We start from the raw sequence: 16,608 nt of genomic DNA, 5'->3' as shown, positions 1-16,608 counted from the left end.
AAATGTTAGTACTGTGCAAAAAAAATGCCTTAGGGAGTGCAGTGCTTCGTGTCTATTCTTTCTTGCTTTTAACTCCTGTGCATTCCAGACAGTCATTATGGTGATTCTTTCCTACAGTTCCTCTAGTGACTGGATCTGTAAGGAACATATGAGGACATTTAAAGCATTATATATCTTCTGGGAAAATTTTGGCATTGGCTGTATATTTCAGATACTGCACCCTTAACTGTAACATAGTAATTTATAAGCACTCAACCACAAAACCTGTGTTTTTTCTAGTAACCAATCTGGGGGAAAAAATTAAATCTTATCCCATATAACTGACTTCCCATCTGTACAGAAGAACCAGATCCTTAGGAGAACAGTGATAACTGCTCCTTGAGTTCATTCAGTAATTAGCATCAGGAATAGCTGTTCCTAAAGGCAATCACTCAGTAATTTGCTGGTACATTTCACAGCCATTTGCTTATACCACAAGAAATTTGACCCTCAGGCATCCTGGGTACTGCAGAGACTGTGAATAAATCTCTTTTCAAAATCTGGTCACCCTATTTTTTCTCCTTCCAGCTCCATGAGTTCTCCATATTTGTGTCCAAATTTTAATGCTTTTGTATTTAAGCAATTTGGGGTTCTTTATTTTTCCTGTTTGGATTAGTTTTGGTTTTTTTCCCCATCGGTTTTTTGATACAGCAGCAACTTCAGCAAGGCACTGAGAACAAACAGGAGCTTGCCTCTGTGTTCCACTCAAGTAACTAGGGTGAACAAGAACAGGACAAAAGGCTCTCCCGGACCACAAGGCCAGTGCTGAGCTGTGGTGACAAGGCATGCACAGCCCAGTCCCTCACACCAGAAGGGCACTAGGGTGAAACGAGCTCTGCAGGTACAGGTTCTTCCAAGACTTCACATCAGATAGCTCAGTCAAATGATAGGACATCTACAGAAACACTCCACAAACCTACCTCTAAAGTCTAATAGGAATCACTCTTTCAGCCATTCACCTTTCAGTCATACACCAACCCTGTATAAAGAGACCCACTTTTACTGTATAAAGGAACCAGAGAGGTTGTCAAATAAAGGCCTGGGAAACTTTGGGAGAGAATGAAGGATGATTTTTTTTATCCTTAATCCTCCTCTTCAAAATCTTTCCAAAAGACCAAACTGTTTGAGATAAGATTTCCTGACTTTTTCAAACACAAACCCACACATAAAAATTTCAGCTGTAGGATATCTAAATTGCCGAAGTTTTTAGTAACTCAAAACAGGCTCTTACAAAAGTTTTAGCAGCTAACAACTCTGCCTACAAATCTAAGTTTAGAGGAAACACATTTCAGTGTTGAGAATAACAGCAGGATGGCTGCAGGACAATTCAGACCAATAGTAACAGTGAAGTTATAAGTGAGTAGACTGTATATGCAACAGCTGAGATGAACTCCAGTAAAACTTTTATGCCCTACCATAAGATCATAATTTTCTTTTTGCTAAATGTGTCAGAGAAAAATGCTATCTAAGGCATTTGGAATTCAAGACTAGAAGCCCCAGAGATGGCTTTTGAAATGTGAAGGTGTGTGATAAATCTATCAGATAGTTCTGCAATTTTTAAAAGAGATGGATATCCATTTTGTGCATATATTCAGGAAAGATTCCTTTTGCCCACCCTACGTAAGTTTTATCTCCTACTAATATGCTGTTGAACACTGACATTAAACACTTCTGTTGACTAACAAGAAACAGAAAAATCCCTACAAAATTCAGAGACTGAAGAAAAAGCAGCATTTCATACCAGTAAGTGAAATTATAATTCTGCCTTCATCTACTATCAAAGTTAATAGTTGTGATTGTGCCACTAAACAGAGATGGTTATATTGAGAAGCACAGACAGCAAATACAAATATTTGTTATCTAGCACAAAAAACAAATACTTTGTTATTATTAATCATTCAAGCGGAATGTAGATTATCAGTTATTTTTCCTTATAATGTTTTCTACATTGGAAAACATATCACAAAATCAGCAAGAGGGGAACTGCATAAGAACGGATATCTTTTATTTGGCTCTATTTTGTTTATAAATAGCAGGATATCAAATTAAGGTCTCTGTTACAAAACACTGCTGTTCACTTCCATCACAGTCGGAAAGTATAAACAAGCTTCAAAGCAAAAATATTTTGTAGGAATTTTTCTATTACTCTCTTTAATTGAAAATTTTTAACCACCATGGCACAACACAATATATTGCAGAACTCCTATTAAGCATCAACAAAATTGCTTTGCTGCAACAATACAATAGCAAATAGGATTCACAAGAATTAATCTAATTTTTATCTAATTCTAGTAATTTGATTTTATCAGACCTTACTTACAGCTGTGGAAATCAGAGTCACAGCATTAAAGCATCCTACTTCACAAGCCAGCATAAATTGAAGTACTTCAGATTCTTCCTTGATATTTTTTCAGATGACAGAGAATAAAAATAATTTTGATGTATCCTGACCAAACCACTACTTTGTGTTCTCACCCACGACCTTCAGGACTTAAGACTGTAAAGAACAGCTACTTCATTCTTGTACGTATCAGGCAATAGAACAAACACGGCCTGTCCTATCCTGGAGCATGTTGTGCTCTCTTGCTATTAACATTCAGTTTTCGTGGGTTTTTTTTTTACTGTCAGGAATACCATGCCAATTCAGTTAGCCAGTCTTTAACAGGGCTTCACTTTTCCTACCCTGCTGCATGCTTCCTCACACAGACACTGTAATTGAAATGGTCATGAATGCTGGCATGCTTTTTCACTAGAAAAGATGTATCTGTCTCTAACACCAGAAAATTAACACACACAGATGTTTTACTGGAGAAATTGGCTATTGAGAATTGGTTACACGGATAATGAGCAAGCCTGTTTTGTTGTACATCTAACTGATTCAGTTTGTGGCCAGCTCCTGTTTCCCAGAGCATTCCATACCAATGTATTCTCTATCTCATATACCTGAAAGGTCCATAACAGTATTGGCTGCGGAACAGAAAAATGCAGCTTTTCAGGAATTGTAAGGGAACAGGATCTGTCTTTCTAGGCCAGCTGTTTAGCCAATTCAGTTTGCAAAGACCACGAGTCCTGAAACAGGAGACATGAAATTACAATGACGACAATTACACTTTTCATTTACTCAGAAGTATTTTCTAGTACCTTACAAAGGCCAGAAATAATTTCAGTGCCTTAGAGAACTTCCAAATTAAAGACCTTGATGAAAGCCAGAAGAGGAAACTAGACAATTTTTTGCATTAATGTTTTTTTAAAAAAATTGCAACCCTTTACTCAGAAAATTCCAAGATGATCCCTAGAAGAAAAAGATCCACTCTATAGAGATATGGGATTTATTCATGGTGCCATAATAGGTAATACCAGACCCAGACAAAGAACATGCATTTGATTTCTAGTCTCTCACATAGCATCACCTGTCCAATTACAAAATATTTTAATATGTATTTAACAATTTATTAATGTCATAGTTATTTTGAACCTTCATTGATAACTATAAAAGCTTTCTTATCACAGAACACAGTATTTTGAAACTAAGCATCAGTAATTAGGTGTAGTGGGTTGACCCTGGCTGAGTGCAAGGCACTCACCAAAGCCAGTCTGTCATTTGGCTCCATAGCTGGACAGAGAAAAGAAAATATAAAAAAAAGCTAATGAATTAAGGACAGGGAGTGATCACAAACCAAATACCATCTCAGGCAAAACAAGACAAACTGGGGATATTGACTGAATTTATTATTAACAAAATTAGAGCAGGAAAATGAGCAGTAAAATCAAATTCTAAAAACACCTTCCTCCACATTTCCCTCTCTCCTGGGCTCTTCCTCCTTCCACCCAGGGGATGACAGTGAATGGGGCTTATGGTCAGCTCATCACACATTGTCCCTACCAGTCCTCAGGGAGAGGAGTCTGTTCCAACACAGGCTGACTCTACAGGAGACAGCTATCTATTAACTTCTCCAGTGTGAGCTCATCCCATGGGCAACAACAGTGCTCCATGAACTGTTGCAATGTGTGTCACTCTTCCACAGGGTACAATCCTTCAGGCACAGCCTGAAGCTGTGTGCACAGCTCCACTATGGGTCTGTCTTGGAGCCAGTTGGCATTGGTTCTGCTGGAAGCTTCCAGCAGCTTCTCAGAGAAGCCACCCCTGCAGACCCCACTACAAAAACCCAGTCACACAAACCTCATAAAATGTGATTATCAGCTACAAATAACTACAGAAGGAAGCCACAATCTTGCATTTTGTAAATCTATCATTAGTTTTAATCTTTTCTTTGGAATACCAAAAAGAGCACTGATACTGTGAAATAGGCCAAACAGCATACACCACAACCCAGTGCCTTTAGAGAAAGTGTTATCAATTAGATATACATTCCAATTGTTACAGCTAAGAGATTTCTTAGACTAAAGGGATTCTGAGGGATTTCAGGGTACAACAAAAGATAGTTAATGTAACACCGAAAACTTACACTGTCACTTGAGGTGTCACATAGCAATTGAAAAGATTTTACTGTCCACTTAAAAAATAAGAATAATCATGGAAGGGCTTCAGTGAAACAAAGATCTGTATGCCTCAGCATACAAAGGACTGGGGTTTTGTACAGAAAAAATCTTTGGGTCCATATATTCAGGTTTTTTGCAAGCAGAACTCTAGAAACAGCAGTGCTCGGATTTAAATTGGATTTTGGAGGGCTCTTTTTCCTGTGGCAGACAGTCAGAAATCCTGCTGACTGTCCAATTTACAAGAAATAGATTATGTCACTTTGATAACGCTTCCTTCTAGGTTCACATACCCAAGTGCTCAGACAAATTCAGGCTTTCTGCTTTCTATGAAGCATCCAAAAAGGTCAAGATCCCAAAGACTTAGGAGAAATAGAAAGACAAGAAATGAAAGTACAGTACTTATCAACTCTGAATTTTAACATTAAGCTATGTGAGTGTCTGTGTTTATATTCTGTTTCAGGGAAACATAGCATATATTCCTGACTCTCTAGGTATGAAACAATAGGGTTCAGAACCACATCAACACGAAAAATGTTGCAATAGTAGTAAAGTATTTATTTATTTATTTATTTATTTATTTATTTATTTATTTTTATTTCACTGCTAGAACATTATTTCAAAATAAAAGCCATAATATATTCATTCAAAACTAAGCTGGTAAGCATATATATTTCAACTTTAATTTCCATACATACAGTGAAAGAAATTAATATTTTACAAGTAGCTATTATTAAGACTTTATGAAAAACATGTTTAAAAATACCTGCCAAAATCTGTCTCTTTAAATATACAAAATACCCTTGCTGTGCTGAAGATATCTCTCTTAAAAGCCAAAAATATCTAAGTCAATAGCTGAGTCCCCATCAAATCCTACTGAAAACAGTAGTGACATAAAAATGTAAAAGCACTGTACAAAGTAAATGCAGCCTCTTTTGTCTCAGTACTGTACAAATCTGGTTTTGTTTTAAAAATATTTTATAAAAACTGCTATTTTTGAACTTAACATCCTTTTCCTCTGTGCAGAAAGAAAGTGAACCACTGACATTATCTCTGTTTACGAAAATGTCTCCTTCTCAGAACTGTGAATCAAAGAATTCAAAGAGAATTTTATCACTCATTTCAATAACAACAGGACTGAAACTTTTCCTCAGCATATTATTTAGTAATCTTTCTTGGTTTTCCCCCGGTTTTACAATGCAAAATATTACAAATTCTTAAATACATTAACTGATGAAATCAGAACTCAAGTACTTCAGATTACAAGGCTGGTGTATGGATTAGTTCACTGTAAAACAGAGTTTTCCGTTAAACAAAACCCAACTGCAAATAATGCTGCATGCTTTTTAATCAAGAATCCTTTCTCTTGCTTCCTTTACAGTCCCTTCTGGCATTTCTTTTGGAACGAGCTTTTTAAGAAGGTGCGGTATCCTGGATCATCCACATATTCATTCTTAAAGCGAGAACTCAATACTCTCTGCCTTTTCTTCTCTCCCAAGATAATATCTGCTCCATAAAATGTGTCTTCAAATCTCATATCAGAAGCTGTAGACTAAAACCAGACACTAATTACACATATATACAATTGTTATCATTCCGTATTTTGCATGTCCAATTCAGTATTAAATTCTCCACATTTGTAGCATTCCTTGGAAACACGTAACTAACAGCTGTTGTTAGTCTGGATTTTATCCAGGGATCACACAGGCGTGCTAATTCTAGGCGAGAAAACAGTGGCATGGAATTGATGCAGCTGTTGGGCAGGTTTGATCCTAGCAGTATCATGTAATCTTCACCACCTTGTGTTACTCAAGCAAGTTTTAAATGCAAGTTACTATGTCATGGATGCCTGAAAAGAAACCTGGACACTGCCTCAATTTGCAAAGCCTCAGGGTTGCTGTTTGGTCCAAGATTAAGAAAAACATCATTTAGAAGGAACTGGTGCCTTTTATTTCAATAGAGAGGAACCTGATCATAGGCTGTCTTAAACTTGCACTGCGTTCAGCACAACATGGGGAAGGAGGTGTTGGCCATGCCTTTAGGACTAACCTACATATTTGTAGAATTTAAGGCACTAGTATAAATCATATCAAGGTCTCAGCAAAGGCTGCGGTGTGTTTTATTCAGCTGACCAAATTTAATGTTTTTATTCTATAGTTAACTCCCTAATGAAGTTTAAAAAACAAACAAACAAATAAATAAAATTTATAAAACAATGAATTTAAAAAACAATAGCATAAACTCCATTATTATAAATACCCTGAGAACGCAATAGTTTGCAAAAAAATGGCAACAGTATAAATGGTATAAAAAACCCCATTAAATATAATCAGATGGTTCTTTCACCATTTTCAAAGGCATCTATCTTAACCCTAGTCAAGACACTGAAAGATTTGTGCATTTATCCCAAATTCACTGACATAAAGGTTTCTTAACCCAGAATATTTGACCAGTGCACTTTGCATTAGAAAGAGCTGTCTTAAGACAGGTAAAAAACAGTCATCTCCTCCAACAAATGTATGGAAGAACTTTCCGTTTTCAAACTCTAAGAGTTATGCTCCCTGTGATGTTCAACACCTGGCGCACATACAGTAATTTCACGACTATAAGGCACACCCTTTTAACTAAATTTTTCTCCCGAACCCGGAAGTGTGCCTTATAGTCCGGTGCGCCTTATATAATGGACAAAGTTGAGAAATTTGCCAAATTGGAAGTGTGAGCCGCAATGCGGGGGCAATGCTGCGGGAGCGCCGAGTCGCGAAGTGGGGGTGGGAGCGGGTGGCCATGGCCAGCAGGAGCCGCATGGGGAGGGAAGGAGCTGCCGCTGGCCCCAGCCCAGGCAGAACAAGAAGTTGGGCAGCGCTGCCCCCGGCCCGGGCGTGGGGGCGGGGGGAAGGAGAAGCCGGGGGGAACGAGAAGCCGGGTGGTGCCAGCCCCGGCCTGGGGAAAATGAGAAGCCGGGCGGCCCCAGCCCAGGTGTGGGGGAATGAGAAGTGCGAGCTCGCAACAGCCCCGAGCACAGCCCGCCCGGCGGCGGCATTGGAGCAACGGCGGCGCAGCCCGGGCGGTGCGGGAAAGCAGTGGCGGTAGCATGGCCCCTGTGGCCGCGGCAAAGTGGCAGCGGTGGTGGCGCAGCCCGTGCAGCCGTGGTGAAGCGGTGACCCATGGCATAGTCACGGGGAAGTGGGGAGAAGCGGCATGGCCGCTGCCGCCGCCGGCCGGGGGGAAGCCAGGACGCAGCGCAGCCGCGCAGTGGGAGCTGGGAGCCGTGAGCTGTGCCAGACGGCGCCGGGGGCGGGCGGGAGTGCTGGGGCCTGCTGCACGGGGAGGGCACCTGGGGCTGTGTTTAAAGGCTACACTGATCTTTGTAAAATGTTTGCAAATTGAGCACCTGCCAGCAATTCGTTACTTTGTTGCGCACTGCACGGCTCCTCTCTGCAAAAAAAAAGTGCGCCTTATACTCCAGTGCGCCTTATATGATCTACAAAGTTGCGAAATTTGCCTACTCCCGGGGGGTGCGCCTTATAGTCTGGTGCGCCTTATGGTCGTGAAATTACTGTACATAAAAATGTAGCTGGTGGATGTTGTTTGAAAGACCAAGAAACTTTTAAAAAGTAGCAAATGTCAGTTTTAAACCAGACTAGTGAAATGATGATAAATCCTGCTAGCAACATTAATGAGTTTAGATCAGCCACATTGTTTCTTACAAGAAGTTAATTGATTTTTCATTAAATCACGGTTTTTAAAATCACAAATCTCTGAGAAGCTGGAAAGTTTTTAAAGAACTATACCTGTTATAAGCACACTGAAAAAACAGAATGTTTCTCCATTTAGTATTTACTAACTTGATCATTCCTGATCTGACACAGCAGACAAATACGATGTCCTTTTTAAGAGAAAATAATTACACCTGACAACAGCATTTGTCTGTACCGGAAGAAAAACTAACCATATCACTAGCAAATGGACACATCTCCTGATTGGGCTGATTTATCACAGGCTTCACAAAACATGACTCTGTTTATATTATACATATATATATGTGTGTGTGTGTGTGTATATATATATATATACATATATGTACATAATAAAGGTAGCATCAGCAAATACTCACTAAACGTGCTTTTACTCTCTTAGGAAGCTCTTCATCCAGTGTATATATTTCTTCTCTCTTCATTACTATTTGAGAGCCATCTTCAAACTCCACCTAATTGAAAGAAATGTGTATTTGAAGTAAAATAATAATTAACTCTTGCAGGAAGTTCCTGGAAATGTTTCCAGATAAAAATACATTGGTAAGCAAAGAACATATATATACAGACATTTTACTATCTATTTTAGGCTGAAATTAGGCTGAAACATAAAAAATATTATTTCTTAGGAATTGCAACCTATATTTACATTGAAAATAATATCTAAGAAAAGAGACTTCAAAATCAGCACTGACTCATATATAATGAAGTAAAATCTTTTAGATTAGGAATGTTGAACAGTAACAAGACAGGCAACATTATTTTGCAGAACTGACATATTAAAATGTCTTTGTGTCATTTTTATTTGTCACTAATTTTTTTACTTGTTTCTAATAAATAAAAATTTAATTTTAACTTCCTGTGATTCAAGATTGAGGAAGACCATGTCAAAAGAAAGTGTGAGTGACAACTAAGGAAATACCAGTTAACAGAATTTTATTGAATCTGATGGAATTTCTTTTAAATGCTGTGTTCAGAAGATGAAAAGCTTTATCATGCTTAGGTTTAGATTTAATCCAATATGAACCCCGTTAGCAGAAAATGAGAAAGGAAATGTAACTAGGTGTGGGGAATGTTAAAATGCTGAGGCTTTGAAGCATTTAAGCTTTTCCAGTAGCTGCTGATTTTTTCCTCTATTTTAATACTTCATCTAACAGTCGTGAATTTCAGGTATTATCTATGACTGCAGTTTAGCTCCCACAGAAACTATAATTTAAAGTTTGATATAAAATTAGAAGTCCCATTCTTCATTCTTATGTGATTGAATAAAACTATGTGAATGACTACAGCACATTTGATTAGAAGAATAAACACAAATACAAACACAGGAGAATACTGATTTATCAAAAGTATCATTAGAGATAAAACTGAAAAATCATGCATTTTAACTTGCAAATGGACCAGGATTTTAATTTCAAATTAAAAGCTTGCTATAGCTAAGTATGTCAGATTAATATGTGAACAGCTGAAAAATCCATACATCTATTTTTAAAAGTCAGGGTACAGACGATGATCTATTCGCTTCTTTAAAAACAAATTTTCCAATGCAACTAATAGGGCTGCACAAATCTGGAATGCGTTTAAAATGCACAGAGCACACAAATGGATAAAAAAGTCAGAAGAGTCATCCTTTCCTGTTACTAACCCCATAAGCCTACTCAGTTTGCCTTAAGCATGTTTAATTAAATGATGGCAATCCACGATGCAGGAACAGTCTTTCTGCTATACCTGCTCCCTCCTGCACAGTACATTTGGTAATTTTTTTGCACAATACAGTTGGTAATAATGTTTTTTGCACCCCTGCTGAAAAAACTGAGCAGGAAATTAACTCTGACGCTCCATCAGTGTGATAAGAAAATCTCTTCTTAAATGGTCAGTATATTTGTTTTCACTCACAATGTGCAGTAGGATGCAAATGCTTCATACCAGAGAATCTGTCATGCTTGAAATTTGAAATATATTTCACATTTACAATGAAGAATAAATGGAAGTTCTTCGGGTATAATCCCGCATATCACACTGGAAATAATTTGCCTACACCTCATAGTAAACACAAGAGGTTCTGTAAGACTTTCAGTAGTATCAAGATTCATGCAAAATATAAACCCATCATCTCTAATAGTTCCAATTCAAGTCAGATTGCAGATCCTACATTTCAAATAATCAGTTTTATCAAGTAAGTTATTTCAGTTGGATTCTGCTGCTGTACTGTGTCTGCATGATATGTTACTATCTTCATGAGATTTTTTTCTATAAGCACATCAAAAATTAAAGGGAAAGCTGTTAGAAAGCAATTAATGGAGTGAATGAGTAATTTCATAAACCCTGACTAAACTGTGAAACTCAAGATCAGAAATCATCAAGTAATCAGATGTGGATCACATAAATAATTTAACTTGAGCACCTGTTTCATTTGCAGATTTAGCTCTGCTTAGGGATTGTGTAGGAGATTGGCTGACAAATGTCAAATTGTATGACAAATTCTGGTGCAATGTGCCATAGCTCCTGCATGCTCAAGTACCACATGTGGTACAAATGTCTGATGAACATGAGGAAAATTCACAGAGTTTTACAACTAGAACTGTCTTATGAGATCTAAGAAATCACACACAAGACTGCGTAAGAGAATCTCAAAAGTGCAACACAGATTGCACCAGATGACAACAAACCTTTGTGTGTGTGTGTGTGAGTCCTGGCAGCTTTCAGACACTTTAGAAAGACCATAGGACGAACTACTAATATGCCATGAAGATAATCCTGCACCCTCCTTGTCATAAATTTTCTGTAAGATGTGGCCACAGGCAGCCTCCTCACTCATCCTGTAGACAAAATATCTGCTTGTCTCTACAGTTCTATGTATTGCAATATGGACTCCCTCTAATCTTTAAACTTTGCAATTTTCCCCCATGACGGGGGTTGTTAAAGGCAATTTACAGGAATTTATGTTTGTTATGCTGAGGAACTCTAAATCTTGCTGAGCCTCCACATGCTTATCCATTTCCCTTAAAAAAAACTCGTTTCATCATGTTGTTCAAGAGGTGTAAAATAAGACAAAGTTGTTTGTTTTGACTATGTCAAATTCCTTCAAATATGAAAGACAACATACATCTAAATCACCTCACAGTGTTCCTCAGAAGACTAGTTGTTCAAAAGATTAAATGATTTGAAGATTAATGTTACTATAGAAAAATAATCTTCATACTTTGTAAAGAACTTTCTACCTTCACAACATATTACAGCTGCTAAATAAAAGGGAAGAGGTAAGATTTAGAGACTAGCTCAAGGCTTTAGGCATTTGAGGAGTTGAATTCGATTGCAAGTCATTGGCAAAGTGAGAAGGTCAATGCAGCAAGTAATTTAGCTTCCCTGTGCCTTAATTTATTTAGAGATATAATAGTAAATTTGTCATTTTGGTACAGTAATGTGAGGCCCCCTGATGAAAAGAGTTACATAAGTGAAAATGATTACATATATATAAAAGAAATGTATCCAGATTCTCATTCTTTCAGAAGTGCTATTATTATTGTGATTGTTTTATTGCAGTTTCTAACATTCACTTGGGTACTCAAAGCTGCTGACTGATTTTTCTCAAAGGCAAGCCCATAAAAAAACAGTAATTGTTACTCTGAAGTCAGAAGTCAGCTTTTTAGCTTTGCCTTCAATGTTCAGTTCCCTTTTGCCTTTGCTGAAGATAAAATGCTCCTTAGATTAATTAATTAAAAAATGCCTCAGACAAATGAATGTTATGCTCTTCTTCTTACTGTCCTTCCTTCCAACCTCTTATGAAATGCCTCAGGTTCATTGTAGGCTCATACCAATACTTAATTAATCGTATAATTAGCTGATATCAAATGAAAGCAAATAACATGCAGAAAATAACAAATCTTATCTTTCAATCTTAGTGTTCCAGCTGTTTACCTGACTTTTTAGAAGACAATTTCCTTGATTTTGTAAGACCAAGCAAAACCTCTCTTCCAAACAGTGCACAGCACTCACTACTGGGTTAGAAAGTTTTACACATTAGTTAAAGTATGGTAACAGTTACAAATAAGAGTTCACATGTCAGTCTTCTTCATCTTTGAAGATGTGGCAGGCCACTCCAATGCTAGAGCCAAATGAGTACAGTAATTTCACAACTATAAGGCACACCCTTTTGACTAAAATTTTCCCTCGAACCTGGAAGTGCGCCTTATAGTCCGGTGTGCCTTATCTGATGTACAAATCGGCGGAATTTGCCAAACTGGAAGTGTGAGCTGTGAGCTGTGGGGGGAGCCGGAAGTGCCATGGCAGCTGGCTGGGGGCAGGCCTGGAGGCCCGTGGCACTGTCCCTGCCGGGTGGAGGCGGGCCAGGGGGCCTGAGGCACCGCCCCTCTCGGGTCCAGGCAGTCCTGGGGCCCCATAGCTGCCGGGTGAATGTAGGCTAGGGGGCCCACGGCACCCGCCTTCCTGGGTCCAGGCAGTCCCGGGAGCCCATGGTTGCTGGGTGAATATGGGCTAGGGGGCCTGCGGCACCCCTCTTCTCGGGTGGAAGCAGTCCCGGGAGCCCATGGCTGCTGCGTGAATGCGGGTTAGGGGGCCCGCAGCACCCCCACTCCTGGGTCCAGGTAGCCCCGGGAGCTGACGGCTGCCAGATGAAGGCGGGCTAGGGGGCCCACGGCACCCCCGCTCCCGGGTCCCGGTAATCCCAGGGGCCCATGGCTGCCGGGTCCAGGGTGGCCCAGTGGCTTGTGGCACCACCCCTGCCGGGTGGAGGCGGGCCCGGGGGCCAATGTCTGCCGGGTTGGCCAGCAACTGCACGGAGTGAGCTGGGGGCGGAGCCTCGCTGCAGAAAAAAAGTGCGCCTTATAGTCCGGTGCGCCTTATGGTCGTGAAATTACTGTAATTTACAATAAAGACATCTGAAAAGAAAGTGTGTGGTAATAAACATAGATACTCACCTGATACATGTGAGCTGTATTTGTTCCCAGATACTTTGCACCATACAGTTTTCCATCAGGCCATTTCACTTGGACGACCTCTCCCTCTGCAGGTGGACCCAGCCTTAGGCAATCTCTGCTCTATTTACAAAGAAGGATGGATTCTCAAAACAGTGAGTGAGCCACTGCACTGAAATTACCAGTAAGATGCTTTTAGAACTTGGTAATTGGAGAAGATTTATTACCATGTATGTTTCAAGTTTTATAATCCTGCTAATGGGCTAATGCTAATGTTAGCCCTTATGAAAATGAAATACTGTCCAAAGAAACACTTTCTTTACAGCTTGATGCTGCATTGGCAAGACAACATATGCATAAATCAGACAGCTATCAGCAACTGTGATACACTTCCACCAAAATTAATTTCTAACACACATTGAAAATAAGGATCACCAAAGTGCAATTACATATGTGCAATGCATTCTCTTTTACATATCCAAATAATTTGTGTTTTGTTAACACAGTACATTTTTTGCTGGATGCTATCTTTGCTGACTGAAACATACACGGATCAAACCATAAATGGTGAGAATGCCAATGAGTTTTTTTGCTTAGCTGATGGAGAAACTCTAAAAGAATCCAAATGCTTATAAAATTAAATTTGGAGGAAATATTTTTTTCCATAGGATATAAAGCATTTTTGTTCCAATGGTTTGGCCAACTTCTGTGCCTGACTATTTGAGCATGTCAGAGCATCAGTAGCTGCAACTCTTTTTGTAATGGTTTCTTTTGTCCTATATGTCTCAGTATGACCTAAATGACTCATTTTCAAAGTACACCAACCACATACCCTTAACAGCAGCTACTCACAAATAAATAAGACAAACGACCAGAAAATGATGTGACACAACTGGGCTCACCAATTCAAATCCTCACCCCAACAAAGGCATCTCTACTTCTCAAGTGACTACGTAACTGTAGACCTGCCATGTAAACTAGTGCTGAGTAGTATTCTCCTGGGCATGAGACGACTTACTCAGTGACCACATGAGCTCACTCACAACTGGTCTACAGTGGAAAAAGATAAAGACAAGGACTCAGGTATAAGGACTCAGTGACAAGGTCCTGCAGGACCTGGAGCTATCTCAGGTTGCCATAATACTAGCACTGTTTTCTTACATTTACAGAAAATAACTTAGAAAAATATTTGTATTTTGAGTTGAACAATTCACTTCCAACAGAGGCCAATGATCATCACAACAAATAACTTAAAATGTAGGAGAAAAATGCACTCCAAGGATCCTCACTTTGACATTATCTGGATGCAGTATCATTCCAGCCAAATTCAACCTTTATAAACTGATTTTAATCAGGTGTATCTTAATCTGTGAGTTTGATTTAACATGGGATAAAATAAATTAAAAGCTGGATTTTCACAGAAACATTTCTACATGACAATACTGTCTCTGTCCCCCCGTCAGGTGCTGTGCAAAGGTGTAAGCTTTCTTTTTGTCTCTGGTAGTTGTTTTACCAGGACCTGAGAGTGCTAATATCGATCAGCCATCTCTCAGGAGTTTACATTAGCCAGCAGAGAAAGACCGGAGGCCTTGCTTGATGTGTTCCACAAGAATCTTTATTTCATGCGAAGGGTGATCAAGCAGCATCCTCGGAGACAAAGGGGAGACAGTCGTATTTATAGGTTCAAGGGGAATTCAACTACAGCCAATAAAAAATTTATACAAAGAAAAGCATCCAATCTAAGTCGAAAGTTGTAAAGGTAAACTGACCAATTACACAAACTAAATCTAACCAATTATCTTCCAAGGTGTTAGGAGAGTGACCAAATTCTTACCAGCCTTGGTATCTAGGAGGCCTTACCTATTAAACTACATGCCAGGGGCAAGGGGAAGATGGCTTTGGAGGAATTGTATCACCCACACAAAGGCTTTAAAATATGCCCTGTGTTTGCCTGGCAAAGGCTACTGCAACAAACACAGACAGATATACCCTTTCAACATCACCATACATTTGGAGTGGGTGGAATTACTGTAATACACTTCCCAATATTTTCAGGACAGACAGGAGGAAAGGGGAAAGGATGACTGCTGCAGTGGAATAATTATGGGGGACAGGGATTACTATTAAATACTGTGATAGTTCTGACTATAAATTAGACTGTATTCTTAGTTGTTCTCTCCTCAGTGATGACTGTCAAAATGATTATTGTCTTTATGATACTTCTTCAACTATCTGTTTATTGCAAAAGTGCAAGAAGGAGCCTTGACTAAGTGTCTTGAAACAAACTTCTCAAATGCATCATGGAATGGAGTAAATTTCCTGAAAACAAACAATCCAACAACAATGCCAAGCCTAACATTAATTTTCCCAGAATAAAAACTAGCATGAATTACTCCCTTTGCAACTTGCAAAAGAAAAAAATATCTCACAGACTCTAGTCTAGCTAATAGAATTGTTCATTTGGAAAATTAGAGTCTTCATGCAAATAACAAGACAAATAACAACCTCATTCTTCATGTATCATCACAATGTCTTAGTCTATGGAACAATATTTGGGAAATTGGTACTAGTTTTTATTAATTTGTACCAGAGCTCCCACCTTTTATTTTCACGGGATCATAACCATTTGAGATTGTCTTTCAACTGCACAAATAATTCTTACCGTTTTTTTCTTGGTAATGATAAGATCCATTTCTTAGACTGACAAAATGACAAAAATGATACCTCACTTTTTTCAGTCATGTAACAAAAAGTCAGACAACATATGGCTGGTATAGCAATCCTTCAACATTCCCATACTAGCTGTAAATAACATATAGTATGGGCTCAATCCTCATTCAGCTTATAAATCATGCACATTTCTCATACAATTATATAATGTATTTCCATCTTTATAGAAATGGACAAATCATGCCCATCAGTACTGAAAATACAGTTCACTTGCGTGTCCAGTTTCACATTCCGGCTGTTGCACAGCTCAGAGCTCCAACTCCAGCCTCAACTAACCATGTCTAAATATGAATACTTCAAGGCCTCCCTGGGCCATTACTCCAGCATTCAACAACCCACAAGTGAAGAAGTCTTTTCTTAAGTGAAGAAAAATCCTGTGTTGAGGAATTTCCTGCATTTCAGTTGGTACCTGTTGTCTTTCATCCTGTCACTCTGCATCACCAGGAAATATATGGCTTCATTGTCTTTATTTCCCGCATCATGTGATTACACATTTGGATAAGATCCTTCTGAGCCTACTGCTCTCCTGAACAGCCTCAGCTCTGTCAGTCCCCTCATATGACAGATGCTTCAGTTCCTCCACCACTTTCATATCCTTTTATCATATTTGTTCCTCTATGTCCACATCCTTCTTGTACAGGTAAGTCCATAACTAG

At 39.0% G+C, this 16,608-nt stretch overlaps 1 protein-coding gene across 3 annotated transcripts in view; it reads right to left on the bottom strand.

Moving 5' to 3' along the window:
- Window positions 1-5,910: 5,910 nt before the first annotated feature.
- KDM4C (lysine demethylase 4C) overlaps window positions 5,911-16,608 on the bottom strand; it is a 256,853-nt gene continuing 246,155 nt past the window's right edge. For 2 of the 3 annotated variants that reach the window (XM_033085582.1, XM_033085583.1), the window contains exons 20-22: window positions 13,226-13,345; window positions 8,651-8,743; window positions 5,911-6,088 (exon numbers count right to left, since the gene is read on the bottom strand). In XM_033085582.1, the coding sequence (XP_032941473.1) occupies window positions 5,912-6,088; window positions 8,651-8,743; window positions 13,226-13,345 (390 nt within the window). In that variant the 3' untranslated portion in view covers window position 5,911. Of the gene's footprint in view, window positions 6,089-8,650; window positions 8,744-13,225; window positions 13,346-16,608 lie in introns of those variants that run through there. The other variant, XR_004420744.2, reaches the window with a different exon arrangement.

This window comes from Catharus ustulatus, chromosome Z (genome assembly GCF_009819885.2).
Source record: "Catharus ustulatus isolate bCatUst1 chromosome Z, bCatUst1.pri.v2, whole genome shotgun sequence".
NCBI lineage: Eukaryota > Metazoa > Chordata > Aves > Passeriformes > Turdidae > Catharus > Catharus ustulatus.
This window is presented reverse-complemented; position numbering and strand designations above follow the sequence as displayed.